Genomic DNA, 24,494 nt, shown 5'->3' on the forward strand with positions numbered 1-24,494 from the left:
GATAAACTACAGTAAACCACACGTTCTAGAAGCAAGATGTATGAAAATGACACAATTTATAAATTTGCCACCAGCTCTGTCACAAACATCAGTGAAAGACAGTGGATTTATTGCAATATTTGCGTTTAACCTAACTCATCCAGCGCACAATGATGCATTCATAATTAAAAACGACTTTATCATTCGGTTTTGAGTGATTCCACTGCTGTCCTACAATAACATTAAGCAGACGCAATTTTCCAAATTGAAATCAGTTAGCATAGAGATGCTGATTATCACTTTTGTTACGTTATGGTTTGGCTTACTGTCTTTATATCAGACGTTTGTCTGGCTCTTCTTTTGGGCCACTATCGCCACTTCAAATGATCAACTTTGCTCTTACCGTTCAGTTCCTTCTCCATCCAAATGCAGCCACAGGACCTCTTCTCTTCAACTTATTTACAAACCACAGAAAAGGACCAAATTCCTGACTTAGATAAGTTGAATATGTATAGAACATGTGTAATTGATAACTTTTTAAAGATGTGCCCCACAAAGACAAATCATGACATAATGATACATCAACAAGTCATGAATTAATGTTACTTTATAAGTAATAAATGATGAGTTAGTAATAATGTGCCCCCCCAAGTAAAGTCATGACATAATGATACATCAACAAGTCATGAATTCATGTTAGTTTATGAGTTGTTAATGATTACGTAATGTGAAGTCATTATCTAAATAATCTCAATTAACATCTACAAAGGTGACTCTTATTTTGCAACAGTATATTCAAGATGATTATTTCAAGATAAATATTACCCAGCACTTAAAGCACAGAAATTAAAAAGGTAAAATACACATTTTATTAAACAAAGCTTTTAAATATCAGTGCACCTTAAATCAAGAGGACAAGTTAACTTGTATTTTACTTAAATATTACATAAAACACAATCAAAAGTTCAGTGTGTTGTCCTCTAAACAGGAAATTGATGGTGAATATCTTTTATTAGGCGCCCAAGTGGCCCCCGTTTATTTTTTTCACCAAGCCAATGAGTCCACTCTATGAGAGAGAGTTGATGTTTCAGCATGTTCTCTGTCCTATTCTCTCTTAGTCTCCATACACTTGTTTTGTATGTCAACCAAGCTCTTTCAAGGTGTTGTGAATGAGCTCCACTGTGTGGGTCTACAAACCACTGGGAATGGTTCACTGTAAAATGTTTGTAGCCCATATTGGCCAAAGCCCCCCGGTAGGCTCTCCACTCATCTGAAATAATGGTAGTGCCTGGACGCACATGTTTTACAACTATGGGGATTAGGTGAGGTCTTGATCTTCTTTTCACAAGCCGCAAGATTGGGTGTCTGCATTTATCCCTCACACCTAGCATGCCAAAGACCCATTTTTTTCGCCTCCATGTTGTTGATGCTCTCCCTCGTCCATACTGTAAAAAGTTAAATATTTAATTAAAAAGAGAAATACTACAATATTATGTAATTATGTTCATTTAACATGTTTAAACATACAAAAAGGTGAGAAATTAAAGGAAAATCTGCAGGAGCTTTATAAATGGCAGACCAAGAAGTATGAAGATGAAGAAAGTACATCTATCCCCATCCATCCATCATAAACATTGGGGGCTTTTCATTTGAACAACTCTCTACATTGTGAGTAAATCACCCACTAATCTTCACTCTGGGCGACTAAATGATATATAATATTAGCCAATAGGCTAATAAACTCTCAGATTTTACTCGCCAGTGAGTAAGTTGAAGGCCAAGTTTAGGTTTATCACAAATATATTTTCACTTGCCGAACACTCAGATGGAGCACTTCAGAGTTTCAGGATCGGTTCTATTTTCAAGTCATCTCAATGGATGCACAGCACACCTGTATTTGATGTACCGTAAACTTTAGTGTAAAGGCGCACGAGTCATCATCACAAAGCAGAGAGCACGAAAGTCATGTGTACACATGAAGAATTGACACATTACATGTAAATGATATTTTGTGTTTATTTTACTGTTAAAATAACGGAGTTCCTTTGGATTTTTCCTGCTTTAAAGAACTGACAGGTTTTCCATTATTGAGCGGAACTAAATGTGCAAACGACAATCTCATTGGCTGGCGCTCACCTATTATGGTCACTGATTTGATTTCGGCTAATCAGTTTGAAAGAATGCACACAACCTGATTAATATTCATGAATCCAGCAGCTCATTAATCATCAGTGTGTTTTACACTGTTCTTATTAGCAGAATTCATATATATTATATAGAAGCGTTCAAACGACAACAGTGGTGGGCAACTGCAGTGTGAATTTGCATAACAGGTTCTAAATTTACCTTTCGTTTATGACGGAAGTTACTTTCATCAAGAACAGCAAATTCTCGAGCACTTCCAATCATTTGTCCATGTCTTCGTCTGTATCGTTTTATAGCACAGTGGCAAACTTTCCTCATGATACGAGCCATCTTAGAGAGGGTTCTGGAACTTTTTGCAATGCCATCTTGCATCATATCAATTTGTCTAATCCGCAATCCCTGAGCAAACCTGTGAAGTACACAATGCTGACTCAGAATGGGAAAAGCAGAGTTGTTGAAATTAAAACAATCAAACTTGGAACATTGTAACATTTTACTATTCCATCTCTGCTGTCCGACAACAGACTCACCTGTAAATGAATATTAGCCAAGATGACAAGCTGAGTTTTGATCTCTCGAAGAGAGACCCGACTCGCACTGATCGGCTGGTTTTCTTGCCTCGATGACTTTTATGTCTGCACATCCTGTGATGGTGATAAATGTCAAAACATGGTTATGCAGACAACAGTATTTTACCTGGACTAAGAATTAATAAATAGTGGTAAAAAGAAAAAAAATTCCCCAAAAATGAAAAGCCAATGCGTTTACTACTTCTGCAGAAGTAAAGCCCATTGCCAAAGCAGGAAGAAGCTTTTGTGCAGTCTTTTCTTTAATGCGGTCTTTGTTTCAAGTGCAAAGCTTACTACTTTCACTTTTACTTTTTAACAATTATTAATTTAATATTAAGCCTGAATGGTGTAAATGGAGCATAAAAATTATTTAGTCTTAATTTACTTTAGTATTTTTATTTTATCTGGCCACTTATATTCATCTTCCAAACAACGTTTTGTCTCATCCCAAATCACTACGGTACACTTAATGTTTGGACTATTGTAGCCTGTTCGGTCGTCACCGCTGCGGAGTAACATTAACACATACCTGCGTGGACCACCATAGACAAACTTAGAGAAGTTGCTCCGGTTAGAATGTTCTTCCGCGGGACACGTGGAGTTCTGTTTGTTAACCGTTAGAGCGCATAAAAGTTAAATAGTGCTGCTTTAAATCACTTAAAGATGGCGATTGGCGATCTAGATTCAAACACCCACGCAATCGTATTCCTGTATAACAACGATTCAGCAAGGTCTATTTCGACAGTTTCACATTGGCTGTCTCGTCGTCACACCCCTAATTAAACCAATATGCTTTCGTTACCATGCAGCACAACAACCTCATGTCAATAAGTAACTTAATGCGCGAGTCTGTTGATAGGCTTGTTCGAGATTATATATATATATATATATATATATATATATATATATATATATATATATATATATATATCTCCCCAGATCAATCTCAAGCCTTTACACCATTCGAACTACGTAGCTTGATAGAATAACGTTAATGTTAAGTTGTTTATTTAGAGAAAATATTGTTTCCTCTTTGTTAACCTATAACATCCCTAGAAATTATTTCAGCAATATGTGAACAACAAATCGGTTAAACTCACCAATGAAATCCGTCGAGATTTCGAGATGTAGCTCTCTTCATTCTCATATTATGGCCACATCTTGAGCACTTTACTCTCCTTGCTAGTAACGTTTTGCTTTGTAGCCATTTAATGAGTTTGAGTTTCCTGTTAGTTGTGGGCTTCTGAATCGAAAAAAGTAAAAATTTTGAATGCAACATTGCTGTTATTCTTTACCAAAACACACTTGACTTCATTCACGTCCATGAGCGTGCTCCTAACCAGGAAGAACCACACTTGGCGCTAATAATAAATTAATCTCGGGTCAGGTGGCACGAAAAACACCAGAGATTGCCCCGCCCATTTCCGGTGCAATATCAGAACCTGCTTCAATCATGCAGGGGGGCTTAAACATAATAAAAATTTTAACCCAGGTAAAACTTGATGGTATTGCACAGTCTTTGGAAGTATATACAAACTGGGATAACTGTAAAGATATCCAAGACGCACCAGAACTTCACGTAGGGTTTAGAGGGGGAATTACAGTAATTACAATCCAAACCATGTCCCTAATCGACGAGGACGATGGGGTGGCGCTAATCGAGCCATTAACCACCGCTTCGCGCCAACCAGCAGATCATGTGAGCAAGATGGATGAGAAAAGAAAAGCAACGCGCTGTGGGAGGAAAGTTACCAACAAATACAGCTCAGATGAATATGGTAAGTAACGTTACTTGTAACAGAGTCTTTTGTTTGGTGTAACGTTATTTTTGTAAGGCTTGCAAACTTGGGCTGCCTGGGTGGAGTGAGATTTTGGTAACTTAACTCATTGTCCCGGTTTCACAGACAAGGTTTTGAGCCTAAACCCAGTCTAAAATGCATGTGTGACCTGTTTTAAATGAAAACATCTTGCACTGACATATCTTAAATATTTCAGGGCAATTGTTTCTCTTACCAGTAATGTTTTTATTTCTAAGGCACGTTTATAAAAGGTAGTTAAAAATCCTGATTTAAATGAGGCCTAATGGCTTAATCTAAGCCATGTTTGTGAAACAATGCCTTTCTTTTTTATGTATTTAAACCTAATGCTGTTAATTTCAAATATACTTTGTTGTAACTTACTAGATGCACTTTTAAAGAAACTTTATTAATGTTTCCTGCTATTTAGATAACTACCTGATATTACATCTGATGTTATTTACTAATTGAATAACGTATTTTACTGGTTGAATTATGCAAGGTGCGGCAAAATTCTGCACAGTGTGGCAAATAGAATTTACGCTATAAACGGCATAAACCTCGTCTGTCTACAGTTTCTATTTCTAATTCGTAGTGGCCTTCACACATTTCAAAAAGCTTCAAATAGGAGCTTAATAAAATCTTTGACCATAACAGGGATTGAAAAGTCAGCACAGATAGGCCTACTACTAAATGGTGCATTCTCTATCAACACTGAATGCAAGTTTCATTAAAAAATAACAATTTTGAAAAAAAATTGAGAAAATGGCACTGTTGTCAGAGTACATCCAGACCGGATTAAGAATGATGATCAAAAAATAAGATCTTGCAGATTTATGAATGAACCACTTGTTTAAAAATGTCACATGCCGGTGGAAAAAATCCTACCAGTAGATTTTTTTTTTGTTGTCTTCGGTTTTGAGATTTAGTTGGCTAGCCTAATAATGTGAGATAAAGCCAAATGTTTGAGTTGGCAACCCTGTTTTCAGGTGGTTTTTTTTTTTGTTTTTTTTTTAATGCTGAACTATGCTTGCTTCTCCCATAGTTGTATCTGCACGCAAGAATGTTCGAGAGGGGGTTCAGCGAAAAATCGGCAGCTGTCAGCAGGAAGTGGCTGTCACTGGCAGCAGGAAGTGGCTGCCAATAAAACCGGATGGCAGCTGTCGCTAATACCCGGAAATTGGAGGAGGCTGCCGGCGGCAACAAGACAAATAAATAATTATATACACTTATGATTATGTTTAATACTTTTTTAAATATGTATAAAGGTCAGTATTGTATATTATTTGATTTAAAATATTGATCAAATATAAACAAAGAAATAAGATCATTTTGCTAAACGTTAATTTCCAGCTGAATGTTTATGCATGCATGTATCATTGTTTGTGTGAAATAAAACAATTTATATTTATATACGAGAGTGGCACTTACTGGGTGTATGTTGTATATTTATTATAGGCTATATACACAAATGACTGAAAAGAGAGAAGTCTCAGAGACCTTTATTTAAAATCATAATTTGCGGTTATATTTGTAGTATTTCAAGAAACAACTATATATATATATATATATATATATATATATATAGTATAAAGTAGCTGTTAAATTTGTAACTGGGTTAGTAAGTTGTCAAAGTCAGTGCTTTACAATGTAAACAGTATAAAATATATCCAGTAAGCAAGCAGACTAAAATATCAATCAGAATCACTAACAACAATCTGGAGGTATTTTCAAGACTCTTAGATCAGGGGGGTATTCCAGAAAGCTTGGTTAACTTACCATTTGATAAACTATAACCTCTGGGTTGATTTACCCCAAACAGGCATACCATGAGTATGTCGGTTCCAAAACACCTGAGAAGAGATAGCTTAATCAACCTCTGACTGGTTACCCAGAGTTAATGCGCGTGCACGGTGCATGTATAAAGACATTTTCAATGGATCGCCGATTTCACGAGTCACCATGGAAACTCAAAGCGAAAAAAAGAGAGCCGCGTATTTCACAGAGGCGGAGTTGGAAGTTTTAATGCATGCTTATGAGGAGTTTAAGCCAATAATATTAAAAAGAAGCAATACAGCTGCATCGGCTAAAGCAAGAGAGTTGGCTTGGCAAAAAATAACGGACAGAGTAAATGCGTGAGTGTATTAAATTACAAATTTGTTATTGGCTCCCGTTTTATTGAAATGCAAAATAATGAAGTATGACTTATACATACTTTTGAATATGTTAAATCACTATGAAAGCATTTACTTTTCCTGCCATTTTATTTCTTTAGCTTGAAATAATAATGTATATTTCTTATTTAATAAGGTGTAATCCTTCTGGAGCCACAAGAACTTTAAGCCAAGTCAAAATGAAACATAAAAACATTCTGCAAAAAGGTAATATTTGATTACACAATTACTGAACTATTATTATAACAGGATTTAGTATATTCATTCTGTCATGCAGCTAACAGAAAAAAGACTGAAGCCCGTCTAACTGGCGGGGGGCCACCACCACCTCCCCTCACCCCATCTGAGGAGCTGGCTCTGTCCCTTAATAAAGGGTGACCAGTGGTTGCTGGCATTCCAGGGGGCACTTCATCACACATACTATGCACCACAAGTGATGGTGAAAAAAGGGTGACATGTAAGTTTACCTCTATGATTTGTTTTCATTTTTTATCCTGATAAATTACTATCTCTGTCACTTAAAGGCTTTTTGAACAAGATTAATTTATGTAGGCTTATTTTATTTAACTGCATATGATGTATTATTTTCTTTGATAATATTGAGAATTTAACGGGTTGTGTGTTCTTATAGATACTGATGGACGGATTGTATTATTGGACTCTCCAGAAAGAACACAGTCTGTCACAGTTGTAAGTGATTTGTTGTCAGGTACTTTTAGGGTTTTTTTTTTTTTTTTTTTTTTGCCAAATAATGTATACTTGAATATTTGTCTTGTAGGATGAAGATGATGATGACGATGAAGAGACCACATCTGCTGTGACAGAAGTGGACAATGCTGGTAGATCCACTGAGGTATGATGCATACCATTATGGTGTATGGCCCCTTTTTGCATTAGAATAACAAACGGTCATTGTCCTTTCATAGTACATACCTAGGGATCTGCCCACAGATGAGGGTCCTTCAGCCTCAGCACACAATCTAAGCAGGGTAAGAATTTGTGTCCATGTGTCCATATTTTAATTTTATTGTCTGACGAAACAATCTCATTTATTACATTTCTCCACCTTAGTTGCCAGCAAAGGAGCTGTATAAGGTCCATCTTCAAAAACAAATAAGAAAAAGTGACATGGAGATGGACCTTATACAGCTTCAAATGGAAGAGAAAAGGCTCCTCATTAAAAAAGCAGCACTTGAAATAGAATTACTTGAGAATCGCCTTAAGGTGAGAACTTGTCTGAATATTAATCTGTTGCATGTTAAAAGTGGTCTGTCTGTCTCTATCTATCTATCTATCTATCTATCTATCTAGCTATCTATCTATCTGTATGTATGTATGTATGTATGTATGTGTAAAGCAATATAAAAAAAAAAACATTTTAATGAATTTTACTTTTATTGTTTTTCAGGAAATGAAGAAATAAACTGCCTGGCAGACCAGTGCAAAAAAAACTAATAAAAGTAATTTTGACAAATCCTGTCTCTCAAAAGTCTTCCGTCTCTGTTGGCCTCTAAAATCTGTCGGTGTTCCTCTGGGCCATCTTCCTCAATACAAGGAGGGTGGCTCTCTCCTCTTATAGTGGCAATATTGTGAAGCACAACACAAGCCACAATAATGTCGCATGCCCTCTCTGGACTAACCCGGAGCCCACGCAGACACTGAAACCGAGATTTGAGGATCCCTATAGTCATCTCCACCTTGGCCCGTGTTCGGCTGTGAGACAGGTTAAACCGTGTCTGTGGTCCAGGCTCAGGTTCAGGGTAGGGTGTCATTAAATAGGGCAGACAAGGGTATCCTCTGTCCCCCAGCAAGTAACCATTGTACTGTCCTGTAATGATTGAAGTGTACAACACAAATATAGTAAAAACGAAAAAACAAAAATTGTATAAAGCAAATCATACCCTGCTGAAATGTCTGGCATAATGATGACTCGCGGAAAATTCTGGCATCATGCACAGATCCTGGCCATTTTGCCTCGACATTGGTGATGATTTGGGTTGCCTCACATATTACCTATAGTTAGTGGAAAAAGTAATGACTTTGATGATTTTAAGAAGGGGAAAAAATTAAGTTGTTACCTGCACATTGATACTATGAATAGATTTCCTATTAACATAGTCTCCCTCATTTATTGATGGAGCTTTAATAGGAATGTGAGTGCCATCAATGCACCCAATTACATTTGGAAACCCTGAAACAGAAAGTTATGGAAGTATGAAGTGTGTGCATAAGGAATACATGTATAGATATTAATAATATGACTAAATATTAAATATGCGTCATATATTTTACTACAAAGGGCAAACCTGCCACTCTGTGGAATTCGTCTTTAATAACAAGCAGAGGTTTATGGCCAGGGAACTGTACAAACGTGGGTAACAACTGTTTAAGTGCCAGACACACTGTACGAACGGCTCTACACACAGTTGCCTTTCCCACATGCTCTGAATCGCCCACACTGTACAAAAAATGGCCAGACGCAAAAAACCTAAGTGCTATGCACAGAATGTTTTCTGTGCTAAGCGCAGAGCCGCGGTTTGTCACATTTGCGATATGCGGTTTTAAAAGATGTGTTAAATAAACTAATGAATCTTTTGAAAAACGATAACGCTCTTTTAAATATTCATTAGGGTAAGCAAACACATCAATACGCGGTCTTATAACCCTCTCCCGATGAAAAAAACCTCGTATAATTTGTGCTTCAACGTCCACAGGATCCTCGTCAAAAGGGCACGCCATGCTCACCAACCTTCTGAAACGAAGTTACACTGAAACATAACCTGCTCTCGAGCAGGTTATCTTCAGAGAGTCAGTTGCTATGGTTACATACATACCCAGAAAGTTACCTCTGTTTTTGGAACCGAACGTTGAGGTTATCCACGAACTTACCCTTATACATACACAGGTATGTCACATAACCTGCTTTTTGGAATACCCCCCAGAACTGATGAGGTATACAGAGTAACTTCTCCAGCATCTTGCACCAATCACTGTAAAACCCAGGGTGGATGTGCATCTCTCCTCATTTTCCTCTTGCAACATGGTCAAGTCAAGCATCGTTTATTTATATAGTGCTTTTAATAATACAGATCAAAGCAAAGCAACTTTACAGTATTAAATAGGAAAATAGTGTGTCAGTCAATAATGCAGAAGGACATTAGTAAACTCAGTTTGTAGTCAGTTTATCATTCAATTCAGTGATGTCATCCTTCAGCTCGGTTCAGTTTAAATAGTATCTGTGGAATCATTTGCAATCATGTCAATGATATCACTGTAAATGAAGGGACCACAATGAAGCAAGCCAGAGGCGACAAGGAACCAAAACTCCACCGGTGACAAAATGGAGAAAAAACAAGGTCTTTACAGGGGATCTGTATCTGGGCTCTAGTTGTCCTGTACATTTTGTTGAATTCCTGACATGGCTTAGACTTGTTCTCCATTTTGTTCCACCTGTATATTGAGATGAGCATGAAAACAGCATTATTACAAAGATAAACATAAAGACATGGCAACTGAGAAATGTAATGTTATGGCACCTTTTTAAACCTCTAATCAAATATGTAAAAGAAGATACTCAGTCAAGCCAGCTGTATTGTGCCCGCTTTCGAAAGGAGTCTGTATAAAGTACAGCAGACTTCTGAATTTGGAACAAACCAAAGACGGACTTAGTAATGTAGCATCACCCCTCCTCCAGGATCACGTAAAGAAGAATTTCCAACAGGACAGAATCTGGCAACTATTGGGTATTACAAAAAAAAAAAAAAAAAGGTGTCAGTGCCATGGTTTTGTCTCAAGATGCACATCAGTAATATATATATATATATATATATTTTTTTTTTTTTTTTTTTTTTCTAAATGCATGTTTACAAAAGCTACTTCAATGTTCTAAATTTAACTACAGCCTAATCCTGGCTTAATCCAAGCCCTGTCTGTGAAACTAGACCTAAAAGTTATAAGGAATTATGAACCGGTCCATTATATTTTGTATAGATAATAAAAATAAAATAAAATAAACAAATTGTTTTGCATTCACATGCTTACAACTTCAACTGGTACACAGAACAGTTCTGCACATGCATAGTATTAGAGAAAACACACCTCAACAGTGCAAAAAAAAAAAAAAAAAAAAAAACTTCTTTTAAGAACTCTGAAGTTAATGTATATCACACAATCTCCTGAAAGACTTAACATGCACAAATATATGGTTAGTGTTGCAAATTTATCTTCCATCATTCCAGTCAAACAACATTCTTTTTATATTGTTCAATAGACTTTTAACACGCTAACAAACTTTAATATTTAATGGTACGTCAAACGTAATTTGAAGTTAATGGTAGGCCCCTAACAAGGTACACAAACAACGTTGCTACCGCTAATTAGGGATGGCTGACGCGAAACTAACGTTTCGACACAGTGTCGAGATCCCGAAGCGTAGATGTTTCGAAACACTGCTCCGAACTGTGATTCAAAACACCCATGTCACGTGACTATGGCTAAACGAAGCTTCTGCGCGTTTCATAAGTGTCTCGACCGACAGGTGGCACGCTTGCCGAGTCTGCGTTTGATTGACAGGGGCGGGAACAAACCACACAATCGCACATCTGTCTCAACTGCCACAAAGTTTAAAAGAGGAGTTAATGCACCTTCACCTCGTGGGTTTTTGTGAGAGGAGAAAGATTTTGAGATAGCGTTTACGATTTATTGACATTTATAGTGCGATTTAGTTAGTTATATTTAGGTTACATTTAAGTTAAATATATTTACTGATAAACTAAAGACAGTGACAGATAGTTAGGATAGATATAGTGACACATTTATATAGGCTAAGTTAGATATTGACAGATAGCACAGTAGTTAGAGATATAGAATTTAGATAGATTCATATATATATATAGATAGATAGATTCATAGATATATAAATTTATATATAGATTCATATATTAATATATATATATATATAGAGAGAGAGAGAGAGAGATTCATATATATATATATATATATATACTTTCATAAATATATAGATTCATAGATGGATAGATATATATAGACATTAATTGAATAGATAGAAATGGAGGCTCCACAGAAGAGATGCCGTAAATCTGTGGTGTGGGAGCATTTCCATTTGGAAACCCCAAATAAAGTGAGATGTATGTATTGTGATAGGCAGCTAGCCTACTTCAACAATACATCATCCATGATGCGCCATTTGAGGAGCACTCATCCTGCCATTTTGCAGTGTGCAGAGGATGGTAACATTCCCCCTGTACCTAGGCCTGCTACTGACACTGCTGGGCCATCTAAACAAGGTATACATTGTTTGATATAATATGTACTTCATGTAACACTGTTTAGAAAGTCCATAGTTTTAAATAGACTTAGGCTTGTGTCCACCAGCCTTACAACGTAACGTCAATCTTTTCCAAAACTCCCAATCATGTTGAAAACAGCTTCACTCTGAATATGTAAATGTAACATCTCACAAACTTAGTCACTGTATTACATAGATATTTTTATAGGCTTGAAGACAACATTTTGGTTTTCCTAATTGTTGTAATTTTATATTGTATTTGATCTGTCTTTGCACACTGAGCATAAACTTTTCCAAACTTGAAAAAGCTTTTATTTTTTTTTAAATTTAGTTTTGTGAAAGTACTTTTAATCTTTTATCTTTATTTTCTTTTAAAAGGCAGACAGAGGGAATTGGATGAGGCTCTTGTAGACATGGTGGTAAAGGATTTGCAGCCCTTCACTATCGTGGAGGATGAGGGTTTCATGGCTTTTGTGAACAAACTTGATCCAAGCTATGTCCTCCCATCCCGGAAGGCACTTAAAACGATGGTAACCGAAAGGTACAACATTTCTAAGGAGAAGACAATGGAGGACCTAAAAAAGGCAGATTTTGTTAGCCTTACAGCTGACATGTGGTCCTCCATTAATATGGACGGATACCTTGGTGTTACTTGCCACTACATAACACCAGAGGCAAAGCTGGCAACTGTTGTACTGGGTGTAAGGAGGTTTTACCAAACACACACAGCCCAGCATCTCATGGAGGCTAAAGCTTTGCTAATGGCCGAGTGGGGAATAACCACCAAAGTTCAGTGTATGGTGACTGATAATGCATCCAACATGATCTTAAGTGCCCAGCTACTGAACCTTCGGCATGTCCCATGTTTTGCCCACAATTTAAATTTAATTGTAAAAAAGGCCCTAGATCAAACCCCACTCATCAATGAAATACGACAGAAAGCCAGAAAGATAGTGGGGTTATTTAGATCCAGCTGCAAAGCAAAGGACAAGCTTGTGGAGATGCAGGGCTTGATGGGCAGACCAGCTCTGAAACTGATGCAGGAGGTGGACACAAGATGGAACAGCACTTACGACATGTTGCAGCGCTTGTATGAGCAACGAGAGCCAGTGGGTGCAGCGCTATCAAATTTAAACTACTGTATGTAATGTATTGGCCACAACTGTCATATTATTTTTTATCAATATAACCAATATGGTTTGCTTGTGTTTTGAACAGGCACACACCTGCAAGAAGGTCTGCACTCAAGATGTGGTGGGTACGAGTCATTCAGAGCCTTGGCTCTGGCTACACTGCTGGACCCAAGGTTCAAAAATGTGGGTTTTGGAAATCCTGCCAAAGCCCAGGAGGCTGAAAAGCAGATCACACTGGAGTGTGCTTCGCTGATGCGTTCAAACACAGCAACTCCTGGTAAGCAGTTTCACTCTTCATCTGACATTATGGAGTTATGTCATCTGAATAATTATGTGACTTATACTTCATATATGCTGTCAGTTTAGACTTAGTAACAAATTGTTGTTTTTACTTTCATTCAGAGCCACAGTCAACATCAGGCCCATCATCATCATCATCAACAACAACATCAACAACAGAAACCCAGGACAGTTTATGGGAACTTTTTGATAGTCGTATCCATGAAACCCAGGCGATACACAGTGCCACAGCAGATGCCAAGAACCCATGATCCACTAAGTTACTGGAAAGAGAGAGCTGTGATTTTTCCTCATTTGTATGTCCTTGCTAAAAAATATCTATGCATGCCAGCAACAAGTGTCCCTTGTGAGAGGATTTTTTCTAAGGCTGGAGAAATTATCAGTAAAAAAATAAGTAGGCTAAGCCCTTCCACAGCAGAGCAATTAATATTTTTGAATAAAAATCTTAAAAAAAAAAAAAAAAAATTAGACCATTGTGGATTTATTTGTTTTATTCATTTTTCATGACCAAAATAACCTAGTTATTATTATGATATAGGATTATATAGGATATTATTATAGGATTTTAAAATATCACCACATTAACGAAAACAAAATATTTTTATTTATTTTTAAATGGCTTGTTGTCAAAGTTGTTTCAGATAACATGGGCAATTGGCCACTAGGTGTCACCGTGGAGACGGGTGTCGGTAAAGTTTCGAAGCCTCAAAACAAATACGGCACTTTGCTTCAACTGTTTCAGTGTTTCATGAAGCCTCGCTCTGCCCACCACTAGTAACCGCTGCTCTGTGTGAAATCACGCACCTACAGTATTGTTCAAAATAATAGCAGTACAATGTGACTAACCAGAATAATCAAGGTTTTTCGTATATTTTTTTATTGCTACGTGGCAAACAAGTTACCAGTAGGTTCAGTAGATTCTCAGAAAACAAATGAGACCCAGCATTCATGATATGCACACTCTTAAGGCTGTGCAATTGGGCAATTAGTTGAATTAGTTGAAAGGGGTGTGTTCAAAAAAATAGCAGTGTGGCATTCAATCACTGAGGTCATCAATTTTGTGAAGAAACAGGTGTGAAACAGGTGGCCCCTATTTAAGGATGAAGCCAACACTTGTTGAACATGCATTTGAAAGCTGAGGAAAATGGGTCGTTCAAGACATTGTTCAGAAGAACAGCGTACTTTGATTAAAAAGTTGATTAGAGAGGGGAAAACCTATAAAGAGGTGCAAAAAATGATAGGCTGTTCAGCTAAAATGATCTCCAATGCCTTAAAATGGAGAGCAAAACCAGAGAGACGTGGAAGAAAACGGAAGACAACCATCAAAATGGATAGAAGAATAACCAGAATGGCAAAGGCTCAGCCAATGATCACCTCCAGGATGATCAAAGACAGTCTGGAGTTACCTGTAAGTACTGTGACAGTTAGAAGACGTCTGTGTGAAGCTAATCTATTTTCAAGAATCCCCCGCAAAGTCCCTCTGTTAAAAAAAAGGCATGTGCAGAAGAGGTTACAATTTGCCAAAGAACACATCAACTGGCCTAAAGAGAAATGGAGGAACATTTTGTGGACTGATGAGAGTAAAATTGTTCTTTTTGGGTCCAAGGGCCACAGGCAGTTTGTGAGACGACCCCCAAACTCTGAATTCAAGCCACAGTACACAGTGAAGACAGTGAAGCATGGAGGTGCAAGCATCATGATATGGGCATGTTTCTCCTACTATGGTGTTGGGCCTATTTATCGCATACCAGGGATCATGGATCAGTTTGCATATGTTAAAATACTTGAAGAGGTCATGTTGCCCTATGCTGAAGAGGACATGCCCTTGAAATGGTTGTTTCAACAAGACAATGACCCAAAACACACTAGTAAACGGGCAAAGTCTTGGTTCCAAACCAACAAAATTAATGTTATGGAGTGGCCAGCCCAATCTCCAGACCTTAATCCAATTGAGAACTTGTGGGGTGATATCAAAAATGCTGTTTCTGAAGCAAAACCAAGAAATGTGAATGAATTGTGGAATGTTGTTAAAGAATCAAGGAGTGGAATAACAGCTGAGAGGTGCCACAAGTTGGTTGACTCCATGCCACACAGATGTCAAGCAGTTTTAAAAAACTGTGGTCATACAACTAAATATTAGTTTAGTGATTCACAGGATTGCTAAATCCCAGAAAAAAAAAATGTTTGTACAAAATAGTTTTGAGTTTGTACAGTCAAAGGTAGACACTGCTATTTTTTTGAACACACCCCTTTCAACTAATTGCCCAATTGCACAGCCTTAAGAGCGTGCATATCATGAATGCTGGGTCTTGTTTGTTTTCTGAGAATCTACTGAACCTACTGGTAACTTGTTTGCCACGTAGCAATAAAAAATATACTAAAAACCTTGATTATTCTGGTTAGTCACATTGTACTGCTATTATTTTGAACAATACTGTATATATATATATATATTAGAGCCCGACCGATATGGATTTTTGGGGGCCGATGCCGATGCCGATATTAACTTGAAAAGAGCCGATTTATAAGCCGATATTTTGATTTTGAAAATTAACTGGATATTAGACCCATTTCCTATAAGCTGCACTTACATAACATTCAATGGCAAAATATCTGCCTGTTCTATGTATGTGGGCTGTATAAACCATTTTCCAGAAGGGATTTATGTAAAAAAAAGCCTTAGATTACGGTCTCAATCACTAAACAATTGCACATCAAAAGTATATTTTTTTTAATGATCAAAAAACAGTCTGATTTTAAACATTTAACACTTTTACTTTCTTCCAGTTGAAGCTGATTTTAACAGTCTGTGTGTGTACTGTAAATAAATTATAATACTAAAGTTAAAGTTAAAGTATTTGCAGAAGTAGTCCCACACTTTTGCTGCTACATCATTCACCTTTTTCAGCCATCTGTAGGGCAGAAAGAGAGACATAGAAAGAATAAGCATGTGTATTAATAATATCACCATGTATCATTACTCATGTCATCATTAGAATTATAATAATAATAAACAGGGATCTCCTACATAGGCAAAAATGAGAAATATATATATATTTTTTTATTTGTCAAGCAATAGGTATTAACCTCCTTATATTTAACAATATTATTTCAACATTTTCCTGTTATGTCTGTAAAGCTGCTTTGAAACAATATGTAAGAAAAAAAAAGAAAAGAAAAAAGCGCTTGTTCAGCTCACATTTATTTACATGTCCCCTCTGATTTAATCATTTCTGACGCACCTACTGTAGTTACTGTTACTACACTATATTTGCTCTCACAGACACATTCACAACGGACCCGTATATCTTCTCCTCTTCTCTTTGTGCAGTCTGAATCAAAATGGTTAACGTTAGTGCCATGAACACACCGCTGTCAATTTTGAGAAGAACCACCTTCAAACAAGTTAATAGCAAGCATTTAAGGGGCCTGCTAAAAAGGAAGCTATATTAGCGTTAGAGTAACGTAACCAGCCTGAATTCACCAAATTGTTCCCTGGGCCTGAGGGTAGCCTCTTCTTCCTTGCTTCTCTCTTAATTCTCATCAGCAGGACTAGCGCTATCGCTCGCTTCTTACAACGGGACAGATACATGTTTGCTGCTGACCGAAAAGAGGAACAACAGACTATGAAAGAGCTCCCGCTAAAAGTTTTTAAAACTCCGCCTACGCCATAGCGCAGAGCAGGGCAAATCGCGTTGTATCTGAAGGGCAACGCTAAACCCAGCGGCCAAGCGCTGTGCATACCGCGTCCTGTGTGAAAGGCCCATTACGCGGTCATTATGTGCGAAACACACCGCAATAGAATAAGCACTAAACGCTAACTTTATAGTTCGACCTCTTATTAACGTTCGCGCTCTTCCACTGATAAACATGGTATTAGCTTTGTGGCTAATCTAATATAGCAATGCATTAGCGGCTGTAAGTGATGTTACAGAATATTTAGAAGTGATGATGATAGGACCGTTAACTAGAACTACCACACCGTTTTTATATACAGTGTATGAACTAAATCTACAATCATTTCACATGACGAACGACAGACTCACCTGGGTGGCTTGGCTGATCGCTTTCTTCTTTGTGGATTTCTGGCGCTGTTGCAACTCTGGAGCTGCAGACCGCCCTCTGGTGGGCAAACTATGCAACACTCATAACATGAGTGAAGAATATGAGACTGTTTCTCATGTTTCATCGGCCGTTATAAACGCCGATGCCGATTTAAATGCAATTAGCTCATATCGGCCGATAATATCGGCCGGCCGATATATCGGTCGGGCTCTAATATATATATATATATATATATATATATATATATATATATATATATATATACACAAAATATTTATGGCTAATTACCTGAGATTGTCCGGCATTTGCCTGCTGACGCTGGTTATCCATCCTCCTACAGCAGCCATGACTCCCCCTTGGACTGATTGGCTAGAGGAGAAGCTGTCAATCTAGAACTTGTTGGCCAATAGTGACACTGAAGCCCGCCCTGATTTACATGAAACTCTAACTGCAACTTTTAGAAACGCAAGCGCAGAACGTGGAAACAAGAGCAAAGGGGGAAAGACCATAAGCACACAAAAATATAACACGTGAGCAGGAAACCTGATTTTGTTTGCGATTTGGAAAATTTTTAACTCATGTTTCAGTTTTGTGCAATATAATTTTAAATGTGTTTACATTTTTGATTCACGCTTATTATTTTTTGATCCATGATCGCGTTGTTTGTTATTTTAAAAAAATTGATTGAATTGAATTTTTCGGTTTTGTGCATTGTTATTTTACACGTGTTTTTAATTTTTTTATTTATGCTTATTATTTTTCGATCTGTGACTGCAATACATTTGGCGGGATTCTAATCCCATAACCTGGTGTCTCATTTTGGTATTAAATTAACAAAAAACAATAATATCAATAGCCACTAGATGGCTATAGTACTTAATGTCTGCATATATATAGGCTGAACTCTATGAACCACTGTATAAAATGAATTTGACCTCTTAAGTTTTTGACTATCACAAGTTAAAATTGTAATTAAAAAAATATATATATATGTGTTAGGTGAGACTATACAAAGATGCCAAAATATGCTTAGATAAATATGACCATGCTATAAGGAAAAGACAAAGTAGTAGATCATTTATCATTTATTTCAAACACAAAACATCAAATTTAAATAACTAATTGGTACCAAACAGGTAAGAACATACATAAACTAAATAAGTGACAAGAACAAACAATAGTAGTTATACCATGGGTTCCAGGGTTTCTGCTGCACTAAACCTCCTTCTCATTGTGCTGCTTGCAGTGAACTGAGAAAATAACTGCCACTGCAGGTTTAGGTAGCATATGCTACATAAACGTTTTATTTGGAAGTAACAACAAACCTTGCAGTAGCAGTTTGATCTGACTCTGAAGGTGTCAGGTGCCAGGTGGTTGATTGGATCATACCAAAAAACATGGTCAGACATTAGCCCAGCTCTGTCACAGGCTCATTGAATGCATTGTTTGTGTGTGTGTGTGTATGAGTGTGAGTTTTTGCCATGATGAGAATGTTGTACAGGATCAGCCCTTCATTTGTGTGTATGTTAGATATGCATTGTATTGGATCTATTAATTTATTTTTACAAAAAAACAAGAAGAATGCTCTAAATTACAGTTTTTCCCATTCATTTCTATGGGGTGCCCATTTTGACCCAAATACAAGATTGAGGGTTTTTTTTCACCCACTTAACATTGTAGAATTGAGTCAAAAAAATGTGTGTGTGTTCAGGAGGCAAACTTAGAAAAAGTAACCAAGTCTTTTACCGCACATATCAAGGGAAGTATTTTTTAAAAATAAATCAAAATTATTTTGCCCACATTTGTCCAGAATACGGTTTTAGGGTTAATCGAGCAAACTGAGAGAACTGGCAGGAGCCGCCACTGTCTGTTAGTGTTAATGTTGTGTTGGGATTTAAATCATTTTGTGTTTGTGAGGTTACTGTTGTGCTGAAGAGTAGAGCTTGTGCTTCATTCTAGCAGAAGAACAGGAATGATTGATGTTATGCTGCATGTTGTTTTATTCAAAGACAGTAACTGTGTAGTTGATGAGGCTGTAACATATAGTTACTTTGTTTCATATATTCTGTTTCTGGTTGACTGCTAGAGATTCATGTTTTACAGCGAACTGTTATTAATAATTCAGGAAATTTAAAACAACAGGTTTTCTATTTATTCATTTTTACCTAATGTAAATGTAATTTTTGTTTTTGGTCGACACTGTTGGCAGTAACATTATTTTGTGTTGTTGTTGTTTCAGTTAAGGTGTTTTATCCTAATACTTTGGGAAATATCTTTAAAATAACAATGTTTTTCTGTAAAGTTATTTAGGTTATTTTACATTACTTTTAGGGTTTTTGTTTGGCAGCTGTAGCTGACAGTCATTGTTTTTTTCTTCACCTATATTTTTCTCTTACAGGGTGTGTTTTCTGTGTTTCCCTGTTCTCCCACTTTGTTTTGGTCATTGATCCAGTTTCTGTTCCCTCTTGATTGTCTCATTCAGTTCACCTGTGGTTTAGTTAATTAAGTCATTAGTCCCTTGTTTGAATTTGTTTGAAGTCTCTCCATTTAGTTTTTTCAGTTGCCGGTTATGGTTTATGTATACACTACATTGGTCTGCCAGTCTTCCTGATTGTTTTTGAAGACTGTGTATTATTCGACTCCTGCATTGTGTGCTTGATCTCCCACCAGCAAGTGTGACAGCTACAGCATGCACCTGTAATGCATTGGATGATAATTAGGTGCTAAGGATTTTTTTTGTTTAATTTTTTTTTTTTTTTTTTGCTATTGTGTGATGTACACATTCTTTTTATCTTTTATTTTTGTGCATTTATTTAGCTAACTAGCCTAAGCCTTAGACTTAATCCTAAAAACCTACCATGTTAAGGTCTATCATTTGGCATTTAACCTAGACCTATTCCCCATTCTAACCCTAACCCAGGAACCCTTAAACTTTTGTAGAAAAGATGAGTTTATTTTAACCACCATATTCACTGATATTCCTAGATATAATAGGATTTACCCCTTGCACTAACAACTACCCAGTGTAGATGAACGCTCTTTTAATTAGGAAATTAGGCCCTAAACCTCCCTCTGAACACTAACTATATAAAATGATATTCTGCCATATTTTAATCACTATAATATAATTTAAAATAATATAATATGCATCATTATGTATCATTATAAATATGAATATATTATTTTAAGGAAGTTAGACCAACCCTTGTTTAGGAATGTTTTTAAGCAGAATCTTTAATAATATATAGTTATTTTTTTAAACATTATTTTTGTAGTAACATTTCAGGGAGATTTACACTTTCAATTATATATTTATTTCTATGTTCGGTTTTTCAAAGCTGATTGGGCTAGAAGAGAAGGACTGCAGGACCGTGGCTCTACAAACTACAAACCAGACTAGTCCCGCTCTGCTTCTCTTACGTAACTTACAATCTACTCAAACAGTCTAGGATCTGGACTCCATGGAAACTATTCTGCTTTCACTGGCAAACCCAAACTCCAAATAGTTGGTTCTTATTCTGATGGACTTTCCTGCTGCCTTTGACACCGTAAACAACTTGTTCTCCTCCTGTTCTCCTTTCCAGAGTGTCCCCTTTATTAAAGAAGTATCTCCAGCTCAACCTTGCCTATAGTCTCTGTCAGCCTGATGCTGGACGCACCACAACATCACTGTTCAACCAGGCTATATCAGTAAACCAGGCCCTTGAATAAAGCAAATCATTTCTGTTAAACAATTAAATTAAATTAAATTAAAGTGAAAACTGCAGCAGTAATTTAATTCTCCTTCTGGCCACAAAATGTCATTAGAAATTCTACCAGCCCCTGGTCTGGCTGGCCACAGTACTGCAGAACACCAAAGTTAGTTTTCATCAAACCAGTTAAATTAAGACTAATTAAATCATTAAAGTCAACTTTTGGTTTCAAATTATGTGTAGATTTTACTGTAAGTTAGCAATCTTAGCTTTCTTTCTTTCTTTCTAAATTTTCTTAATTTTACAATAATTTCGAACATTGGAAGATGCTGTATATTAATAATAATAATAATAATAAAGAAATAAAAAAAAATGCAATGCCGTAAGAAACAATTATAGAATCAAAAATACATATCAGAAAGGTTTACAGAGATAGAGGATCTAATAAGCATTTGTAGTCCATTTCAACTTTGGGGCAGTATGACCGAGGAATTTCAAGAAGCAGCTGGTTTGAGATCTAAGAGATCTCTTGGTGGGGTGGAACATAATAAGACTGCAAATATATCCTGGAGCCAGTTCATATAAAGCTTCAAAAGCACACAACAGTTCCCTATTTTATTCTAAACAAGTTTTTCTAAACTTTTTTTTTTTTTCTGAACAAGTAACCAGTATGTAGGCCACTCTCTGTGCCCCCTGCAGTGAAGACTGACTTACATTGTGGTACAGAGCAATACAATAATCAAGATCATGAATTACCATTTTCACTTCTGTTTGTATTGTCAGGAGAAATGTGCACACTGGATTCAGTTCACGGACATTATCAAAAGCACAGTCTACAGGTTACCTTCCAGACATCACATGCATCATCTAATGTTCTGTGTTTGTTTGTGTTTAAAGTTTAAGTTTTTCAAGTGTAAAAGTTGCACTGGCCAACCCGAACCAAGCAGTGGCAAGCAGTGATGATGTCATCTATCAGCACAGGTGCAATGCAACAGGAACAACTGACCAGTCCATTGTGTGTTGTGTGCTAGGTTGATAAACACCTATATGGAAAATATACAGAATAATATATTATGATATATTGAATAATACATGAGGATTTGCTGCTTCCACACATTGGAAAAATATGTGACAATATATTTATGACAATGCATGTAATTTTATATTCAGTAATACACTTTATAATATAAAAATGTACATATGATAATATATGGTACTGCATGTTTATAAATATATTGAACATTTATTAACTCATGCAGTATATACACTGTGAAAAATTTCTTGTTGTTTTTACAAAAACTTTTTGGCAGCTGTGGTTGCCAGAATAATTTTGTAAAAATACAGAAAACTGTAAACACATTTACGTCAAAAACTGTTAATTTTACAATATAAAGCTGCAATTTACAAACAAGAAAATGTGAATATAAACCAGTAAATTCAACAACACACAAAATTAAATCTGTTTTGTACCTTGAAAATACTGACAACCACCATAATAATAAAGATGGTACTGTATAAGAGAAAGCCACATGAAGTATCAAAGCTCATCACAAGTAGCTTCACCACAAGCAGAAGTATATATTAACATATAGAAGGTGCACATTTATGGAAACACAAAACACCATCATGGTAACACACGTGATACTTAAATAATGCAAACAACTTTCATTAAGCAACAGAAGATGTAACATAAAGCTCAAATGTACATAACTGATAACAAGAAATATTTAAAAACATGATTATTTAAACAAAATACTTTCAAACGTGGAGTGTCACGCAGGGAATTCTGGGAATATCAGTTTACAGTTTTAGACTGTAAATTATACATTGATTTGTTCTTTTTTTACTTCTAAAAGCTGTATAATTAACAGAATTTTACTGTAAATTTACATTAAATGCTTTGTTAGATCTTTTACAGTTTTTCCCTGTATATAGTACGGGAACTTACTGTTAACCTATTATCAGTTTTTTTCCGTAGCGTTTTTACAAAATTTTACAGTTAAAATTACACTTATTTTTTACAGTGTACACACATATATGGAAATAGATATTTCTGTAACACTTTAGAATAGGGAACACATATTTACTAAGAGTTTCCCCGGAACAAACTCCTAATTTGCTGCAGTTGTTACGTTTAGGGATGGTACTGTAAAGGATTAAGGGATCTAAAACATGGTCATGCAGAATAATACATTAATATGTGCATTATAAGTACTAATAATTAGCCAATATGATTGTAATAATCATGATAATAAGCAGCTAGTTAATAGTGAGAATTGGTCATTTAAATAAAGTGTTACCTATATTTCTTATGTTTAACAATAATTTACAATATACGTGTTTCATATTTTAAAATGTAACTAGTTTGCTGTAGCATAAGCACAGCTACTGATACTAAAACACTTAGTGAACAGACTATCACTGTACTGAAATAAAAATAATTCAATACCACTATTGTACTTACAAGCCAATATTATTCAGGATTCTAATGGGACTAGTCACGTTTTAAAGTAAATTTACTGTTGACAAAGTTGGGTTCTCGAAGATCCACTATCTCACAGTTTGTAATATAGCTGACAAATTCATTGTGACAAATTCACTAACACAAGATAAAATGAGATACATCTACAGTCACAATTTATTCAAATATACTTTCGTAACATCACGAATTATAAATCAATACAAATATTTCAAGGCTTCCATTGTAACTCTCAAATCACAAACACATTCATAAACTCTGTTTGTCATGTCAGCTTTAATGTGTCTTGTGGTTGATTACGTGAAGTTCAGTGGCTGCTAACGAATCAACATTTGAAGGAAATATAAAGCAGGGTCTATAAAACCATAAGTTTGCACTTTGTTCCTCACATTAAAGATTGAATGGCTTCAGAACTTGGAATGCAGCCAGAATGCCTGTGACTACTTTTATTTCCTTGTTATGTGTTTCATTTTGTTGAAAAGTGGTTAGGATAAGTATAGTATAAAAATGTGTATAAAAATCATTTCCATTTGTACAAATGCATGCCAGTAATTAAAAGTGTCTTGATTTAACACATTAGGTAAACATCTGAAAATAATGAAATAACCTGAACATTGAAAAATTATGAAAGGGGTACCTAGTGCATTATAATTAAAGACCAGGGGTCATATCCTGAAACATGTAGTGGTTTTACTGAGAACGCATAGATGTGAAATGTACCCCAATTTTAGAATGAGACAGAGCCTGGAGGAAATACATTCATATGTAAATTGTATTTTTATTTTTTAGGGATATTTCCCTGCTTCTCTATGATCAGGTTCAAGTCAAGTCAAGTCCCGTCATGTTGGGTTGTG

The 24,494-nt window shown here is 36.1% G+C and overlaps 2 protein-coding genes and 2 long non-coding RNA genes across 5 annotated transcripts; 2 read left to right on the forward strand and 2 right to left on the reverse strand.

The window, feature by feature from the left end:
* Positions 1 to 426: 426 nt before the first annotated feature.
* Positions 427 to 4,129, reverse strand: LOC128028669 (uncharacterized). Of its 2 annotated transcripts, none has more exons than XM_052615953.1 (4): positions 3,794 to 4,129; positions 2,655 to 2,768; positions 2,326 to 2,533; positions 427 to 1,424 (listed from the first exon to the last, which is right to left on the reverse strand). In XM_052615953.1, the coding sequence occupies exons 1-4, from the start codon at positions 3,970 to 3,972 to the stop codon at positions 960 to 962; spliced, it is 966 nt and encodes a 321-aa protein (XP_052471913.1). In that variant the 5' UTR covers positions 3,973 to 4,129; the 3' UTR covers positions 427 to 959. The 2 variants fall into 2 exon arrangements, 1 of the variants encoding a protein (XP_052471913.1); XR_008187202.1 differs by lacking the exon at positions 3,794 to 4,129 and adding an exon at positions 3,223 to 3,513 and having other exon boundaries at positions 432 to 1,424.
* Positions 4,130 to 6,375: 2,246 nt separating this feature from the next.
* On the forward strand, positions 6,376 to 8,137 carry LOC128028684 (uncharacterized). Its single transcript, XR_008187235.1, has 8 exons — positions 6,376 to 6,624; positions 6,800 to 6,870; positions 6,941 to 7,120; positions 7,295 to 7,353; positions 7,442 to 7,516; positions 7,590 to 7,652; positions 7,735 to 7,887; positions 8,072 to 8,137. It is a non-coding gene; the product is annotated as an uncharacterized LOC128028684 (long non-coding RNA).
* LOC128028667 (putative nuclease HARBI1) lies at positions 8,040 to 9,606 on the reverse strand. The gene is made up of 4 exons (XM_052615951.1): positions 8,970 to 9,606; positions 8,742 to 8,854; positions 8,565 to 8,676; positions 8,040 to 8,491 (listed from the first exon to the last, which is right to left on the reverse strand). Exons 1-4 carry the CDS (start codon positions 9,400 to 9,402, stop codon positions 8,115 to 8,117), a joined length of 1,035 nt encoding a protein of 344 aa, XP_052471911.1. The 5' UTR covers positions 9,403 to 9,606; the 3' UTR covers positions 8,040 to 8,114.
* Positions 9,607 to 13,109: 3,503 nt separating this feature from the next.
* Positions 13,110 to 13,557, forward strand: LOC128028682 (uncharacterized). The gene is made up of 2 exons (XR_008187217.1): positions 13,110 to 13,381; positions 13,507 to 13,557. It is a non-coding gene; the product is annotated as an uncharacterized LOC128028682 (long non-coding RNA).
* Positions 13,558 to 24,494: the final 10,937 nt, after the last annotated feature.

The sequence above is a fragment of the Carassius gibelio genome, chromosome A15, assembly GCF_023724105.1.
Source record: "Carassius gibelio isolate Cgi1373 ecotype wild population from Czech Republic chromosome A15, carGib1.2-hapl.c, whole genome shotgun sequence".
In the NCBI taxonomy this organism is placed as follows: domain Eukaryota; kingdom Metazoa; phylum Chordata; class Actinopteri; order Cypriniformes; family Cyprinidae; genus Carassius; species Carassius gibelio.

What these genes read in the sequence shown, in the direction of transcription:
- LOC128028669 (XM_052615953.1), bottom strand. Translation starts at nt 3,972, where the DNA reads ATGTTGCATTCAAAATTTTTACTTTTTTCGATTCAGAAGCCCACAACT. An exon ending in TGGCTAATATTCATTTACAG is followed by an intron (nt 2,534 to 2,654) that starts GTGAGTCTGTTG and finishes TGTACTTCACAG; the next exon opens with GTTTGCTCAGGGATTGCGGA. An exon ending in ACTTCCGTCATAAACGAAAG is followed by an intron (nt 1,425 to 2,325) that starts GTAAATTTAGAA and finishes AACTTTTTACAG; the next exon opens with TATGGACGAGGGAGAGCATC.
- LOC128028667 (XM_052615951.1), bottom strand. Translation starts at nt 9,402, where the DNA reads ATGGCGTGCCCTTTTGACGAGGATCCTGTGGACGTTGAAGCACAAATT. An exon ending in TTCATAGTATCAATGTGCAG is followed by an intron (nt 8,677 to 8,741) that starts GTAACAACTTAA and finishes CACTAACTATAG; the next exon opens with GTAATATGTGAGGCAACCCA. An exon ending in ATGCCAGACATTTCAGCAGG is followed by an intron (nt 8,492 to 8,564) that starts GTATGATTTGCT and finishes CAATCATTACAG; the next exon opens with GACAGTACAATGGTTACTTG.